This window comes from Diuraphis noxia, unplaced genomic scaffold, assembly GCF_037042655.1.
Source record: "Diuraphis noxia isolate RWA-SAM2 unplaced genomic scaffold, SU_Dnox_SAM2 contig0003, whole genome shotgun sequence".
In the NCBI taxonomy this organism is placed as follows: domain Eukaryota; kingdom Metazoa; phylum Arthropoda; class Insecta; order Hemiptera; family Aphididae; genus Diuraphis; species Diuraphis noxia.
In genome coordinates, this window is record NW_028301713.1 from 45923485 (window position 1) to 45943375 (window position 19891).

Genomic DNA, 19891 nt, shown 5'->3' on the forward strand with positions numbered 1-19891 from the left:
ACTAATTCCAGTGTTATCCAAAGTTCATCAATATGTTTTTCATGAGTTCTATATTATAATATTTCGTAATAATGCAAAAACAAGTACGGAAATTAGATGGGATATCCTGTAAGATACGTTGAGTTGGTATTTATATATTTTTTTAATTGGTACTGGTTTATTATTACCTCGCCACCACTGCTGTATTCAGACATTTTTATATCCCGTAACCAAAACTTTCAAATAAAAGTAAATAATTATAGCAATTATTTTCGTTATCTATTGTTTAGAATTTATAATAGCATAATTAGTAATTACATTATTACATAATTACATAATTACACTTGAATAAACACACAAAAAATACAATTTTTTTATTAATAAATACATAAATTGCCATTTATTGACCTATTACACATGTTATTAATACAAACTATTGACAATTTTTTGTTGTAAAAATGTTACGACGATAATGTTATACAAGGTGAATAACTCATTTAAATCAATTTTCAAAAGTGTTTTAAAATAACGTTTGTAAGATAAGTAGGTGGACCCGTACCTAAATTACTCCAACTACCTGCCAATATGATGATACAATTAAATTCAAATCAACATTTAATTAAGAAGTATTTCTTCTATATGCATTTTAATGCGTACTAAACGTGCACTTAGATGTTATATATTAAAAACAGAGAGAAATACTGATCATAGATTTTGAATTTTTAAATTAAAGATTAGCATGTTGCTTACTATTTTCCTCTGTCATTAACTGAGCCAGGATTGGCGCGTACGAGATGTGAAAATAAATAAGTCTCTTTAAATGTTTGAATTAAAATTTTTTTTGAAATTTTCTAGTAAAAATATTATTATAAAACTTTTTAAAAATGTTAAATATATCATAGTCGATAAAAATAATTAATCTGTTTAATTATTTGTAGTAAGAATGTGTATTTATTTTTGGATCACTGCCGTCGGCTTAAAGTTGTTTTTAAGATATAAACACCATAATACTCATTGGAAATAAAAGTTGTTAAAACGATATAATAAAACAATAGTAATTTACAAAATATATGTCACAACTACGTTTTCCAATGCTGTGATTTGAGTACAACATGATTACCTAAAGTGGTGGCATATAACTACAGATTTTGTATTTTTGCAGTAGTTAATGGGATTACCTAATGGTTGGGAACCATTTTTAAAAATAATCACTTATCATAACTATTGTGATTTTTTTTTTTAAGGAGGAGATCGTTAAGCTTCCTAAACTTCCAAGCACCCGTTTATATCTGCTTTTGAATAGAAAATACACGTGATTAATTACATACACATTATTTTAATGATTCTGATTTCCTACTTACCATTTTGCAAGCATATGACATCACGGAACGTACTTATGGCCAGCAGCAGTGCCAATCCTACCCCGACCACGAACGGCCTCATTATGCACGTTGATAAGTTTGGTAGGCTGATTTCACGCTATGCGACGACCACTGGAACTGTTTATGACCACTGGCATAGCGAATAGCAACAGTGTACGAGATCTGAAATCATAGGAAAATTATATAATATTGTGAAGTTTGGGTGGTGAGGAAGAGTGCATATATTGAATTTAAAAATCATTTTCCCTCACCTCCCTGACCAAAAAAAAAATAAAAATATTCATTCAGGTATCACATTGTATAAAAATTTAAATAAACATTTTTTAAGTTTTTAACACGTTTAAATGACGTTAATATGTTCTAAACATCACGGTTTCAAGGCATATGTAATTATATTTTTCTTCACGTTGTATGCATTAAAAAAAAATGTAATGTTTGCAGCTATTATTATTACAATGGACACATATCTTTTTTGTGTACATTTAAAAGCCATGTCATCGTTAAAGGTTGCGATGGAACTTGATAATGTTTTTTTTTTTTCTTAACTGTAATACAACAACAAAGCACTTGTCAAAATATGACTGATACATTATATTTTAAATTTATTATCAGCACTCGAAATACAAATTTTCACCATAAATTATTAATATTCTCAAAGTGTTAACTCAGTCCAGTTTATATAATAGCTACAGGATTATGATAGTATGAGAATAATATTTAAATATTTTTTTTCTTTTTTAATTCTTCATTTATAATCTCATACAATCAATAACTTGGGGGCAATATTAACACTTTATACCTGTATGTTATATAGAACGCAATAAGAGACCAAGAGTGAACATTGAATAAAAAATTTACTATACGTTATAGTATGAGATAACAATTTTTCTTGGGATTTTAATTTTGAATTTTTTTTTCACAAGAGTTTGAAAAATTGTTAGAAATAAAAACGGTTCCAGTCCATCCTCATAAGGCCTTATTGAACATATCCTTTATTATATATGTATAACACTAATATAACCAATAACCATCATATTAAAATGTTATTTTAAAAAGCTATTTTGTATTTTGTTAAGTTTATGAAGTATAAATAACTAATTTAAATTTAATCAAACTTGAATCGTTTTTAAGTTCATAATGCATCTCCAGTATATTAGTTGACAACACAATGTTCAAATACCGTTTTTCATATTATATTGCATACCTGCCCTCAAAATCTATTGCAATAAATTATAAAATATACATTTAAAACATCCTTTATTGCAACATAAGTAACCGATCAGCAAGAGATATCAAATGTATAGTAGTGTATTAATATAATATTAATGGGATATTTTAATATAATTATAATATTATTATACTTTGTACTAAGTCTCGATATGAGCAAAATTATGTGTTATTACTATATCTGTGGTGGTTTTTTCCTGTATGTTTCACGTTTTGTAGGCGTTATTTTGTATGTAGTGGTAACATTTACAAGCGTAAGTAAGTTGCTTTTTGATGAATATTTATAACCACGAAGTATAATAATATTACTTCCATATCGTTTATAACGCCACAAACAGTATACCGAAAAATGTAGCCATTAAACTTAGTCACACAGAGGCACTCTTATACCATAATAATGATATACGGGGCGTTTCTATAAAATTGGTACCTACTTGGTGAAGTTGTTCAATCATGAAACGTTCAGATTTTATATATTATATCATAAAAATATTAAAACCATGACTTGACTTTAAGAATATACATCCTATCGTATTCACTACGTATTACAAATAAGAAATAATATGTCACATTACATTTTTCATTTATTTCCAACCACATAAATTATTTATGTAATTTAGTGCTTTAATCGAATAAATTACTTGGCTCTTCGGCTAATGTTTCATCGTTGGATTGACGCAAACAAGTTTCTGAAAATATCACTAGTTACCAACCCAGAGAAGCAAATATCAACAGATATTGTCATATATTGACTGCATATTATGTTTACAGGTATTGGCAGATATTGGCAGGTGTCAGTAAGTAATAATAATATGCTACAAGTTTCGACGAAAAAATAAACGGGTAATAACGAAACTATGGGAGTGACAGTGGACTTACGTCTCTCATGGTTTTTTAAATTTAGTTATATTGGAACCAATTCACTGAATATGTTTATCCTATAAACTTTAAGGATGTTCGTTGTATAAGCTATATTTATTATATATAATACAACACATATGTCATGCTTTATATGTTATGCTTAATATTCAGAGCCAAACATGTGTGGTATCTTAAATACTTTTATAATATTCCGTATTGATAAAATATTTCAATTATTTCATACTGCAAGATGGGTAAATATCTTTTAGTACGAGTTCCTGTGAATGGTGGTCACTTTATATTCACATTTTGTAAATTTTATCGGGTGAAAATATTTTATTTTTTTAAAGTATTTTAACTATATGATTATAAATTGTTTGTATTTACCTACTAAATTACTTTTTTTACAAAAAATGATTCATTATATTAAATAAAATATTACCTATTAAATTATTGTTAATTTAAGTCTTTAAATAAAAAAAAAAAACAACTAAAATAATATTAAAATATATTTTTTGTATTGTAACACTTTGGGTTTCACTAATAATTATGTTTTGCTAGTAAATTATTCAAAGTTTTGTCTCTGAAATTTCTTCTCAGACCAAAAAAAATATATTGCATTAATTCAAATTTCTTAAAGTTATTTAAAGCGCTTATTGATATTTTTTGTATGTATTTGTTAATTGTCTAAATATAAAAGAAAATTAACTAATACAATTATTAAATAACTAGTAACAATATAATTTTGTGCAGAACTGAGCCAAGCTAAACAAATAACCACCAATATTGTTTAATATAATACTATCCTATCATTTTTATATTTAAACGTATTTCCACCCAAAATCCAAACATTAACTAATTATAATTAGTATACTAAAACAATTAATTAATATTATATGCATTACATTTATTTTTAATTATTTGCATGAATATTTTATTTGTGTGTAGTTATATAATAGGTATTCAAATAATAATAAAAACTTATTTTATATCAATATTAGTTAAATATTAACTAAAAATAAAAATGTTAAAATCGATACAATTTTCTCTCACTTAATTATTTAATTTATATGTTACGTTTAATTACTTTCAGTTGTTAAAATAAAATGATATTCTGTATACAATTTTAAATAATAGTGTGTTATCATGGTTCATGGTAAAAATAAAAATAATAGGAACAAATTATTTATAAATCATAAAATTCACAATAATTTCACAAATACAAGTGAGGAGTCTAATACTTAAATTTAAGGTGTTAGTGTTCATTGTATGTGTATTTTATGTTATATACCATTACAACATTCCTATATTCTGCAATAATATGTAACATATTTGTTTTTTTATAATTCTTTACGTATATAGTGGCTCTTATTTATTATACCATCTGTTAAGGAAACTGTTTGATTTAAGATTAAGTATAATTCAATTTCAATAATTTATTTTTATTTTATAGGTAATAAATAAAATATTTTTATTTTTTGTGGCATTTTCCCACTGAACCGAGACTATATTTTGTACTCGTATTTCTTATCATTGCCGTCTTTCTAAATAAAATTCATGTATAATTCATCTAGTTAAAATAAAAATAAATCATATGTTAGTATTTTAAATACTAGGATAATATTATGGTAGATAGTTTATGATAATGTATCATAATAATTTCTATGCTGCAGTGGACATTAGTTCAAAATGAACAATCTAAAAGTCGAGTCGTATAACATTTCAATTATTTTTAGCTAAATATAACTAATTATTTTATATAATTATTGCTGTACATTTTTTGCATTAATTGGTCGAGAAAATGTATTTAGTAAGTAATGCCTCTAAGGCATCTACCTGTTTCTTTTAAATAGGTAAATAATTATTATCGTGAAATATCAACGGTAACTTTAATTGATTAGAAATTAGATTTATTGTAACTTAACTGATTCCATCCGGATTCTAATTTAATTATGACCGAATCCTATATAACTGTTAACAAATTAATCACGTGGAACTATTTTATCAATTATACTTTGATTGTAAGAAAATATGATAAAAGTAGAATTTAATATTTTGCGTCAGTGGTGGTGATTGATACTATTCAGTTATTGGTGTTGGCCGATAACCGACACCAATCAAGCATGTAACTATTTACATCAGATCCCGACGATGTAAACATTACGTATTGCCATACGAACGATTTACGTGACTAAAATGTAATATCGGAAAATGAAACGCGTTATATTTTACTGCATTTGAAATGAAAAAACGAAACGTTCATTTCTTGCTTATGGTTTGTGAAAATGACGCCTTGAACCGATCTAGCTGACGATAAGATCATCAACATGCGAACACCGCATTCGTGACAATCGTTTAAATTGCTTTTGATAAAAAAAAAAAAAAAAAAAAAAACCATTCAAAATATTCTTTATCGTGCCAAGAGATGTTTTTTCAGGGCCTTATAATATTTTGCTATCACGGTGTATATTTAAATTTATTATTATTGTTATGATGGAATTAAAGTGGTAACTGAATTAGTCATTGAAACATTTTAGTAGAGTTCCTAAGTGCGTTTCCGAAATCGACGAATATTATACATAAGATAATTCACTAAATTCTTTATTGTTCTTATTTTTTTCTTATATTTCCCTAAATTCAAGAAGTTTACGTTACATAATATTATAAATATTTAATTCCCATGACATAATTTTTTACACCATTTAGCATTATTATGTTTTGTTGTATTTTTGTTACATGGTTTTTGTAAAATATAGCCAAGTTAAAAAGATACGTATTCAATACTCTTACAATTGAATTCATAAATGAAAATATTTAACCAGAACAGTGGATTTAGATTGAAAAACAAAGGAAATGTTTTCTGTGTAAAATATTGAGTCATTTTTATGAAATGAAAAATCAAATGCAATATTTATATGGGTTAGGTTAGAATGTTAGATTAGGTAGATTGGACGATTTTATTTTGTTTAAAAAGTACAATATGACGAGAAAGTGTTAGTTGTGATTTATCCATCCGGCGTCTTTTATTTCAATGAAGATATTATTGTTGTAATATTTGTATTACACAATAGTACAGTAAAATATGTTTAAGACTATACATTTTTTAATATTGGAATCGAAACTGAGAATAATTTATATCAATTATGATACTAAACGCTAATAAATAAATTATAAAGTCATGGTATTTTCCTTTATGAATGTAATTGGAAAATATGATACAATAATACATATATTTGAAAACTCTAAAATTTTGAATTTAATTATATTGCTCCTTACATATATGATATATCTTATGGATCTTAGAAATGTGTTTAATTGTTTACATTTAAAGTGAATTTCACTAATAATATTATATTATTCATGAAATTGTGAATATATAGCTTTAAATTATTCATATATATTTTTAATATAACACTTTTGCCGTAAAGAAATATATCATTGAAATTATTAGCCTAAGATCGATTCTTAGATTTGAAATATTGATAATTGCAGTTTTTTTTTTGGTAATAATACTAGATAGAATATTATGATAATTAATTTTAAAAAAAAAGAACAAATTAAAGATAAGATTTAATACTAGAATCTTATTAAATATATTTTTTAGTTATTAAATTAATATAGTTTTAAATTATTTTAATAAATAATATATTATATATTTTAAAGTAAGGTATTTAATTATTCAAATAAATGTGGATATTATTGTTTTAAAAATTTTAATTTTGATCTAAAAAAAAAATGTTATTACAATTTTACATTGTTTAAAATAATTGCAATGTATTTTATTTAATTAGTAACGCATTCTTGATTATTTCATTCAAAGCTAAGATATATTTCCTAACTATAGTTTATTCGTGCTTAAATAATTAATACAGACCTAGTATGTGCATGTTGTTTTGAAGTAATGATTGTAAATCATTGGTCATCAAAGATTAATCGTCAATTGGTTTATGAAAAAAAAATAAAGCACATGAATTGTTAGAGTTTAAATGATAAGTATCGTTTAGTTAAAAATCAATGTAAAACTTTTACAAAAGAAAACAATGGTATTAAAATCATCGGGAGTGATTTTTTTTCATTATTCTTCAAAGTAACTGTTTTTTTTTTTTTTGAAAAATGTTTTGACAAATACTGGAAGATAAGAAACACGTTTTCAATTTTCAAATTGAAAAATTATTGCAGAGAAAAACAGCTTTTATATTTTACTATCTATATCAATTCAAAATATTTCACCAAAAAATACAGTTGTTTGAAAAAAAAAAAAATGTTCTTTTGCATTGATTACAAACCAACATAGTTAATTTAATTGATATTAGACCCTAGTTAAATTTTGATTAGTGAAACTAAAATTTAATTCAAATTTAATTTAAAGGTTAACCATTAACATAATAATAGTCACGTTTCAGTAAATTAAAATAAAATGTATAAAATTATTCTGCTTTTTATGTTAAAATAAATTCTACTCGCGTAACATACTAACATCAATTTGATTATTGACAGGTATGAACGACTAATAATATTTATTTTTACAATATAGATAGCATATTTAAATGGTTAAATTTATGTGATTACGTTGTTGAAATACGGGTTGAATATATATTTAAAATTTAAAAGTATATTTAAGTTTACTAAAATAGTTGTCAGAAAATTTAAAAATATATTATATTATACAATTCCTATAAATATTTATATGGGAATTTAAGTTGTTTTTCTAACTAAATAATTAAAGTTTATATGAATTTGTTGTATTAAATGTTATTAACAGAATTCAATTTTAGTTTAACATTAAAATATATAACAGCAAAAACATTATTTGGTGAACATTCTCAAACTTGACAAGTTTTTTGTAATATTTTTAATATAGAAACTCTCCTTGTATAAAACTAACAATATTATTATAATTTTATGATTTTTCATATTATCATGTGATAATATTCTATGATGTATATTTGAAATTGATATACAGTAATACTATTTATGTTTACATATTTTTGACCTTGGTCATATCTTCTATGTTATTATAATATTCTCTATTTCAGAACAACAGACAAAAACAAAGAATAGTGAATCATCTCATGTACATTATGTACTGGGTATAAATGTGTTGAAACACTTTATATTGATTTTTAAAATAATTTTATAAATTACTTCTAATAGATAAGTTATGAATACAATTTTCGTATATTTTTTGAGGAAATAGATGATTATACTTTATTTTAATCTTAATATAATATATACTTAATACAAAATACACACATTTAAAATACTTGGATATTGAATAAATTGTATTCTATTATAAAATATCTTTAATGACACATCTGGAAGGGGTTTAAATTATTAATATGTACCTACCTAGTAAAATAACATGGTTAATGTATAGATATTATGTATGATTTAAAAATTATAAGACACTATATTACATATTTTTTTTAATTCATTATTTAATTATCATAGAGATACCATTTGAACTTTCACATTTTATGTAATGTTATAATAGTTTAATAATATGTTGTATGATGTTATAGTTTTAAAAAAAAAGTTAAAAAATATTGACCATATTTTATTCTATATATTTTATTCTAGACACGGCGTATCGTGTAGGCAAAATAGGTACCTGTGGAGAAGAAATAAAAATACAAAATAATATGACAATAATATGGTATACAATGCTATTTTATATTTTATTATATAAATGCTTTAAAATAAATTAGTTCTAATAAAATCAAATAAATTGATCAAATTTTATTTAAAGCATATATTTTTGGAAATAACTACACATTATAAATTTAATTAATTACATTTTATGAAAATTATATGAACTCACATTAAATTATAGTCGTACTCACAACATTTCATATTATTGAAATTTAGATTTTAATCAACAATAAAATTATGAAAATGAAATGGCAGTTGTTTATGAGACTATATTATCTAGCAAAAGTTTAATATTGAAAATAAAATGATTTAATTACCTGATATTATATTATAGTATGTTGTTTTATTGAACAATGAAAATATTGATATCTTTAATTTATTTATTCAACTACTATAATAGGTGACAGTATAATAATATTAATAAGTATAAATGAATTAAAATGTATTAAAAAATATTTGGCTGCTAATTTTATGTTTTTGTATTAAAATCGAATCATAATCAAACGTTTTATAATTATTAAATAGATTATATTATATGTTTCCTGTCAATTACAAATTATAGTCAAATATGTAAATTGTATAGGATTTTGAGAATAAATTATGTGTTGAATAACACAATTTTCTTAGAATGAAGAAAATAAATAAATTCATAATAATATTTAAATATAAGTGCTGTTCTATAATATTATCATAACAAGCATACGAATTTTCGACGTTATTATGATGCCATTTAGATTAATAATATTCCGAGAATATAACGGCAAATTATCATAATAAAAATAATTGTATGAAAAAAAATAAAACTAATTTAAGGTGAAATACTCTCATAGAATACGAAAAACGGTACTCTTTAATTTTTTTATTTTATGTTTACTTGTTTAATATATTATAAATTATATGTTTATATATTTTTTTTTCACCACAATTCAAGTTGTCCAGACGATATTTCAGTAATCGCATCATGAAAACTTGCTCTCGGCGTGCCAGTTACGGACAACAGAAGTCATTGCTGGGGAAAGAGCCAAAAACTATCCCGGTGGTAATAACGATGAAGATAAAAGAAAATGTTTGTGGCGAAAGTTTGCTTGAACTATTATAAATCACGAATAAACACAAATTTATTAGTCGAATTTCTTATTATTTTTTCCAGCTACGCAAACTAAGCATTTTGAAAGGAACTAAATAAATTAGACGTGGAAGTTTTTAGTACCAATATTAAATATTATTTGGTGAACCACGAAAAAATGATAAATTCGAGCTTGGAACATCTAAAATACATATATAATATATATATATATATATATATATATATATATATATATATATATTTATTTATTATTTAACTTGTTTTTTTATTTGTCTATATCAGTTGTTTCTCCTTTTAGAAAAATGCAGAGATATATAAAATATAGAACAAACTTCGTTGAGTTTCGATCAAATACATTTTCTGGATAGATTTTCTAGTATTAAAAGTCATTATTTTGAAATGAATCCTTGTAGTGGTATTAAGTATGAAAACTTCCAACGTGTGTGCAAAAGTACGACACTAAATCGATAATACCTGATAATATTTTTTATTTTTATATGACTACCTACTGTATTGTACAGATTAATTTATGTTAATTTTTGTTTTATGCAAGAGTTTATTATTATCATTCAAATCTTATATTACGGTAGATAATTTATTTTTTATTCGTCTAAATGTTAATATACATATTAGATAAGTATTTTTATATTTTTAATTGATTTATAATTCAATTGTATGAATACATTTCGTAATATTTTTCAACACAACCTAAATATTTAAGGAATTTTCATACATTTTTCTAAACATAATAAATATAATTTTTTTATGTAACTAAAAATAATAAGTCAAAAGAATTCAATAGTTACAACGTAGTATATTAAAAAAAATATTTAACTGAATTTGACAAAATAAATGCAGTTAAAAACACTTGTTATTATATTTATTTTTAATAAGTTCCTAGATATCCCATTTTAATATGATTTACACTTACGATTTACCTTATAAAGTTATAAAAATAATAATAAAGTTATAAATGGTTTCAAAGCAAAAAATATAAATATTTTTTAGGCACAACTAAAAACTACATACTCGGGACCTTAACAAAAAACAGATACCTATTACTATAGCCGCTTAAGGACATAATTCCTATTGAAAGGTTCCAAAACGTCCATGATGATAAATATAATAACTACACACAAAAGCTATAATATATTTTAAATTTTTATTTATTAATCCTGTATATGTTTTCATTACTCGCTTATAATCAATAATGTTTATTTTAAATGGCATAAAGTAAATAATTACTACTTACAATATATAAATTATAATGTTAATATTTTAAAAATCTTGTAATAACATTATATATCTATGTTGCAACATTTTGAACATAATACAAGAAAAAAAGTAAAATATTTAACAAAAAAAAACTTTTAAATATTTTCATAGTGTTGGAAACTAAATATTTAAAAAATATTATAAATCTATAGTCATGCTTGTAAAAATGTAATTTAGCTAGGTATACAGCGTGCTATATTTTGGTTGATGAATTAATTTCTGATAACATCGGGTTGTATATATAATATATATCTACGTGTGGTAATATAATTCTTTGATTATTATTATGTATATAATATGAGAAGTAAATAGTATTTTAATATTTCAAAAACTGGATATGATTAATTATATACTAATAACCTGTTAGTTAGATAAATTCACATTTGATTCGGGATACATGGTTAAATATGATTATACAATTTGTATGGAAACGATTATATAATTTTTTTGATGCATATTTTAATCTATATTGTTGATTAATATAATTTTATATTTTAGATTCTGAACGAAGTGATGAATGTATTGATTTTACAATGATGTGTGTTTTTTTTGGTGTCTGTATACAGCATAACTAGTCAAAATAATGCTTTAATTTTAAACTTTGGGGGTGGTTTCCGATGTAAAATTCAATATCCTTGGTGCATTATGGAAGTAAAAAGTAAACATTTTCCAACAGTTTTCAAAAAATTCTATTTTTCTATATGGTTGTAATTCAAAAACTAATCACTGTAAATACATGAAATTTTCACCAAATGTTTATGTTAGTGTTATAAGTGTTATCTATATACAGTTTAATTTTCAAAATTTTTTGACTTTTTTAAAGTTATTTATAGACTACTGAAATTTTCGATTTTTTTGAAGTGTCGGTAAAAAAATGTTGGATGACCAAAAAAACTTGAAAATTTAATACAAGGTTCCTTATGAGTTGTTCTTATTGTAGCTAAAAAAATTAAAAATCGTTAGTCACAATTTTTTTTTATAAGCGTTTATAGTTCAAATATTTACAAAATCTGTCAAAAACGCGAAAATTTGCAAGTAATTTTGAAATTGAAAAATCATAAAAATTTTTGTGTTCATAACTAAGAAAATAAAACACAACGTTTTCCATTAGTTTTCCTTCAATTAGCTATGGAGAAAACTTGAAACATCATTATAGGAAAAATTTTAAGTGCGTTTGAATTTTAAATTTTTTCGAAATAGCGTAACGATAACGATTTATCCTCAAACGATTTTAAATATTTGTTATTATTCAAAAAGTATAAGTCGTAGATACTTAAAAATTTCACAAGTTATTTAGATTGGCATTTTCTTTACATGATTTAATTTTCGAAATATTTTGACTTTATTTGAGATATTTATAGACGAATGAAATTTTTCAATTTTTCTGAAAATTTTTTTTGAAGTGTCGATAAAATTTTTTTGGCCCAATCAAAATACTTTAAAATTTAAAACAAAGTTCCTCATTAGTTATTCTTATAGTGATTAAAAAATTATAAGAATACATAAGCACAATTTTTTTTTATTAGCATTTGAGTTAGGTTAGGCAATTATTATTTGAAGTTCAAATATTGACAAAAATTCGTCAAAACCATGCATTTTTTTTTAGTTTCTTTTCAAAATTTGATGCAAATCAAGTATTTTCACTCTCAAACTTGCATGTAGTCCAACATGTTGGACAGAAATTTAATGCAATTAGGTAATTGTATGCCAGTTTATTCCCAAACACGAATAGTGAACAATGTGATCAATGTGATTGTGCTTATAATGTATTAATTTTATTTTAAGTACATTTTTTAATAACTTATTTTTTAGTTTACTTTAGTTTTTAAAAACAAATATGCACGGAACCAGGCATATAAAATGATTTCAGAAGAAATTGTAACGATTACACCATGTAACGACATAGAAAGATCTTTATCAAGATCACCAAATAACTTGATATGACAAAGAAATGACGTACATGCCACATAGGGCTAGTAACACACAACCAAAAGAGCGAGTTTTCGACTACTAAATTTCAATGATTTGGTGAGTGAAAAGCGAAACAAATAGGTCACAATAATCATGCAACGATGCCTTTATCCCTCATCAAATCAAAGGAGATTTCGAACAATCTGCACCGGTTTCTATCATCCAACAGGTATATTATATACATATATATATCGGTACATCCGCTTAATACAGACACATCTACTCTAACATTCTTCTCAACACATCTTCGATCCAGTTTCAATCAAAAACCGCTCGAAGAAGAGAAGAAAACCGGAGTGACCAAACGCCGAAGAGCAGTTTAGTAAAATGCCAACAAGCTGCTAGTAACATTCGATGATATCGATGCCAGCCAAATCGACGATCAACAGCACAGCAAGATTCCTTGTACAAACCCGTCTGTAAATCGTCACACATATTGTCTGTACAAGTTGTACTCACTACCTGGTAAGCAGCGACAAATCTAAGCCACCCGTGTCGACCAATCAAGAAAACCGATTTCATCACTTGGCGAGCATCTTCCGGTAACAAGCTTTCAATAACACGTAAATAGTTCGTTAGAATATTTACTAACCCTTGACACGGGCCAGGAAGCTCCACGGCCAATTCTTCTTATAATATAACAGTGATACCGGGCTCGCCGACCCACCCGATCCAATATATCAGCGACCGGACAACTACTCCACAAAACCTGCTAAGTCATCGAAGCTCGAAAGACGTCATTCACCGTGCCCGGACTTATGACTAACGGAACCCCCCTTACCATCCCTTGGTCGCTTTTATAAGCGTACCATTCCCGGGTCCAATTCCAGGCAGGAGTCATTATTGACAGCTACACACTGCCTGTGGTCGACCCCGTTCCCTAAATTGTGTAATCCCTCGTATTATATCTTACTTTGTAAATAGAACGGTGCACTTGGACCGTCGTGTAATTACGCTAAACGTGGCAGCTCGCTTTCTGGCCTGGCTGTTGTGCTAGTGTAATCGCTGCCCATTGTATATGAATAAAAACTACCATAAAAATAAAAAAATGAAATTATTTTCAGAAAATCAGTGTTGTTATTTCAAAATACGAAGCAGACTTCAGAGAAACTATTTCAAAACGAATGAACCTAATTTTGGACCATCTGGTGTTCCCACAAAAATAAAAAACTTACGTACCGCCTACCCACCAAGAAAAAGGAAAAGTTGAGGTTTCATAAAAATCTAGATCAGGTACCATCAACGTGTATAAACCAAAAGTATTTTGGTTTGAGGCACTTGATATATTTTGCTCTAATTCGGTCAATTTTTAATATACCTGCTACACTACCAAAATTAAAATAAATTTAATGACATAAATACCAACCAATACTAAATTTATGGATAATATAATATTAGAGTTCAGTATAATATGTTAAAAAGAAAAGAATTGTCTTTAAATAAATATTTATTATACAATTATATTACCATTGATGGTGTATTGTAAATTTATAATAATATTATGTATAAATATGTATACATGTATATGAGTGTATAATCAATAATCAGCAATCACTTACTAGCGTCCGGTAGTTAGTTATATTTATTTGATGAGTACTTGTATTGTGACAACTGTTATTAAAACCAATGTACAATATTTAATCATTTAAAAAAATGTATTATATTAAATTGTATTCTTGTTAATCAGAATAAATTATGTGATTAATTATGTGGTTAACAAAAATGCAGTCTATAGTAATTAACAATTCTACTTACATCATTAAGATACAAAGTTTTGCCTAACCATTATGTAATACTTAGATACATAAAATAGGATAATATGTGTTAGACTTGTTTTTATTTTTTTATTAATAAAATATAGCTTGAATGTTAAAAAATTATAATACTATTAGTTATTACTTCGTGGCAGTAAATATATTTTTACGCAGTGTTTTTCTCAGTGAAATATACCCAGTAATTCTTTGTAAGAAATTAAATTAAATATTATAATATAATATACATATTTATTAAACTATAAGTAATGAACAATGAAACAATGTATTTTGAAATTATATAAAGACCTATTATTATGATAATACACGATGAATATTTAAAAATTATTATTATATTAATAATGTTTTTATTAACAGTTCAAAAACGTAAAAAATAACTTATTTATGATTATTATTTTAAAATTACTCCCAAAATAATTATAACTGTTCTTATATATTCTACTAGTATTAAAGTTGTATATAACATAAGAATTTTTTTATTGATGTAAAATAAAATATAGGCCATAATTATTATACTTCCTTTTTTTTTTAACTTAATTTAATAGTATTGTTTTTCTTATAAGAATTATAATATGTTTATGTTGTTTTCAGGCTTGGGTCTCAGCGTTGCATCTAAGGTGTTTGAACTTTTATATTCTTTTAGCTATTTTTTGGTTTGTGACATTCCGTAGTTTGACCACTAAAAAATTATACTGCATATTTCGCATTTAGTGGATCTTTCTTTATCATAATAAAACTATGTGTTATTATAATGTATCATATAGGCTAGGCATATGACTAAATTGCTGTAAAAATATTTTAAGAATTGCAACTTTATGCTATAAAGATAATTTATTACAATCACCTGTTAAATGAATGTATACTATTTTAGTCAAAGTATTTTTATTATTTACTCCTGTAAAAAGATTGGCAGTGTTTATGCATTTCAAATACTTTATCCCGTAAGATTAAATTTTAATGTTTTTCAATGTAAACAATTTCATCAGGTATCAGTTTTTTTTAAGTAACCTAAAATCTCAAAATTTAATTTTTGTTGTTCATGAATAAAAATATGTGTTGATCATATCAGACAGTTAGAGTTATAATTTGTATTAAAATTCACATAAGAAAACTTATGGCAAAGTAAATACCACAAATAAAATATCACCGTTGTAAGTCGAAAGTGTTTTTCTTTCTTGCGCGCTCGTACAGAAAACATAGTACTTATATGTTTGTTACAGACATTGCCTATCCATTTCCTTACTATCTATGTCCTGTGCAAACACTCTATCAGTTTATTTTTGTTCCGCCTGTTTCAAAAATATAATAAACAAGTTCATACTATAACATTTCCTTATTTCTTTACCTTTTCCGCTTGCACATGTACTTGGATTAATTTCAACGATTTATAGTGAATTGGACTGTGTTCCAGATACATTTTTCAAATATCCCTATGTTTAATTTTATTATACGTAAAACTTAATTTTAGTTATCTTCTCTGAATAATAAATAATGAAAAAACATAAACTCAAGCTTTAGAATTATTTTATAAATATGAATGTTGTAATTCAATAGAAATAATTTTAATTTTTAGTTTAAAAAAAATTATAAATATTATATTTATATATAATATATATAAATCATTTCTAAAAAAACCCATTAGTGTTCTTGCGGGTTTCAATTGTGTTACTGATTGTTTAATTAGTATAATACAAAAAAGTTTTAGGAAATACTAAGCATCCCGAATTATTATAACAAAATGAAAGTTTACAAGATTTACATTAATCTATTTGGTATAACTTATTTTCATTCAATAAGAGTAATAATGTCAGAAAAATTTAAAAAAATGAACAATAATTTTTAGAGTATTTTTTTCCTAAAAAGATTGTTTTTTATACATAGAAGTACAATTTTATTTTTATTTCGTTGATGCCTACTTAAATATGTGATTATTAATTAACATTTACTTTTTATCTAATTAAATTAGAAATTAAATATTAATAAAATATATCCATCCAGATATACCCTTATAATGATTTATTTAATATAATATAACTATTTCAAAGAACATAATATAATATTATTACTAAATATTAATAAACAAAAAACCTTTTCACTGTAGATTGGTATTAATTAAATTACACAAAAAATGCAATAAAATTAATAACTAAAGATAATTTATAACTATTTTATAAAGAGAAAAAAATATTCCATTTTAGCTTGTCATATTTTTAAATTGAAATCAAAATCCTATAAAAAAAAACTTCACTCTAGCAAATCTGAAATAAGTTTACTTGATAAATGATTTTTTATAAATTCGGTGTATTTTGTCACCATAAATATTAAATTATAATTAAAGTTTCTACAAATATTTTTAAGGTACCTACCTACATAGTTTAGGTAGGTACCAACAAATAAATTATAAATTTAAACTGAATTATGTAAATCTCTGTCATTCTTGAAGATTAATAGGATAACTATGTATTCCTTTATGAATATTTCACTCTTGAAACATATCGTAAAAATTGTTAGTCAGCTATAATTTTGTTATAATATTACTAATGATAAATTCACTTCAACTTACCGTTAACTGTATATTGTTGCATATTAACGATTTTAAACGCCAACATGATATGTATTAATAATTTAGTTCTTCACTAAAATGTGTTCAAATCGTTTATGAAAATAATAATGGAATGTTAATATTATTCAACTTTATTAATTTTTATACTTAAATTCAGATTTTTCTTGATACGATTTCCCTTAAATATTACTCTTATTCTATTATTTGTATAAGTATCGGAGAATTATCAATACAGGTTATTAGCATCATTCATAGTGATAATGTATAATACAGTATAATATAGTACAATATACAATTATACCTACACTCCTGACACTTTAATAAAATTATTTGAGTATAATTTACAGTCATATGGTCATAATATTGTTCATGGTTAATTTAGTTGTACTGAATAAATCATGTGTTATACTTTAAATATTACATTTTAGTATTATTTAAAATAAAGTGTATATAACTGTAGGTAAGTATTACAGGTGTACGAAATAAATTGGCAATCGTTTAAAGTTTTATGAGTGGAAGTATAGAACTACGAATTGATAGGTACCTGGTTAAAATCTTTATTAGAAATATGAGTTCACGTACTTATACGAGGAGCATTTTAAAAATTCGAATCCCCTTCCTTGAAATTAAAATCTACTTATATATGCATCTGAAAGAATTAATAATACTCAACAAAATATCACTAAAGTATGTATATAGATGAATGATGAGCGAATATTGAGTTGAGCAGATTTAGTTATAATTATTTATCATTGCCTTTAATATACGCGCAATATGAGTTGATTTTCAGTTGAAATGCAACGAATAAATACCAAAATTCATAATTAAAATTTCCAAACGCATAATTAAAACTTGAGCTGTATTAGTACTTACGGTTGCAATTGATTCGAATTCGCAGTATTAAAGTAGGTACTATATTAAAATATATTAGTGTATATTATATCGAGGTACGTTATTATTTTTCAAATAAATATGCCATATACCTGTAGGGTGTATAGATAGATCGCCTCCTCGTGGTACACCCTGGGCAACGTTATATAACGGCTAAAGATCTATCAAATTGGCGGCCGAACTGTCCTTATAGATCTCCCGGCCCCCAGCACTAACAACAACAACAACAACAACAACAACAACAACAACAGCAACAACAGTATCAACATCTCCTCTATATCAGAAAACGGCTCTTCTCAGAGCCAGCTGACCCGGGATCTAGGCCCTCAGTTTAGAATCCTACAATTAAATGTAGAAGGTATTAGTCGGGACAAAAGCGAGTATCTCGCCAAACTTGCACGGGAAAATAACATTTCGGTCCTACTACTACAGGAAACACATACTGCTAATAGTGACCAACAGCGACAAAGAGGATCTATCTCCGGATACTCTCTAGCGGCCGCCACATACAGCAGAAGCTACGGTACTACCACCTATATACGTAATGACATACCTAATTGGGAACACATATCCACTTATGAACGCAGCAACATCACAGCCATCCATATAAAAATTAATGAACTAAGTATCATTAACATATACAAACCACCAAATGAAAACTGGCTCAACACCGACCTCATGCCCATAGCCCACCCTGGAATAATTGCCGGTGATTTTAACAGCCACCGCCAATTTTGGGGCTATGATAATAATGACAATAATGGAGATACTCTCAATGAATGGGCTGAACGAGAAAATATAGAACTTGTATTCGATGCAAAAGACAAAAGTACATTTAGATCAGGGAGATGGCAACGAGACTACAATCCGGACCTATGCTTCATAACAAAAGACCATAAAGGCCATACCATACCAATTAGTAGAGAAGTCTATAATGATTTTCCTCACAGCCAACACCGGCCTGTAGTTGTGAATATCGGTATACAGATCCCAGTTGTGAAATCACTCCCGAAACCCAGATGGAATTTTAATAAAGCCAACTGGAACGGATTTAGTAAGCAGCTTGACGACTGTATCAGATGGATAAGTCTAGAAGCCAAAAACTACAACCGTTTTACAGGCCTTCTGACTGGGATAGCTAAGAAACATATACCCAGATGATACAGAAAAGAATATATACCTGGTTGGAGCCAAGAAAGCGAGGACCTTTACAATGAGTACCAAGAAAATA

General features: G+C 25.5%; 1 protein-coding gene across 3 annotated transcripts in view; it reads right to left on the reverse strand.

Moving 5' to 3' along the window:
* The window catches only part of LOC107173681 (uncharacterized), a 447370-nt gene that overhangs the window by 312935 nt on the left and 114544 nt on the right, over positions 1 to 19891 (reverse strand). For all 3 annotated transcript variants that reach the window (XM_089225025.1, XM_089225024.1, XM_015524309.2), the window contains exon 2: positions 1341 to 1523. In XM_089225025.1, coding sequence (XP_089081151.1) covers positions 1341 to 1422 — 82 coding nt within the window. In that variant the 5' untranslated portion in view covers positions 1423 to 1523. The remainder of the gene's footprint in view (positions 1 to 1340; positions 1524 to 19891) is intronic.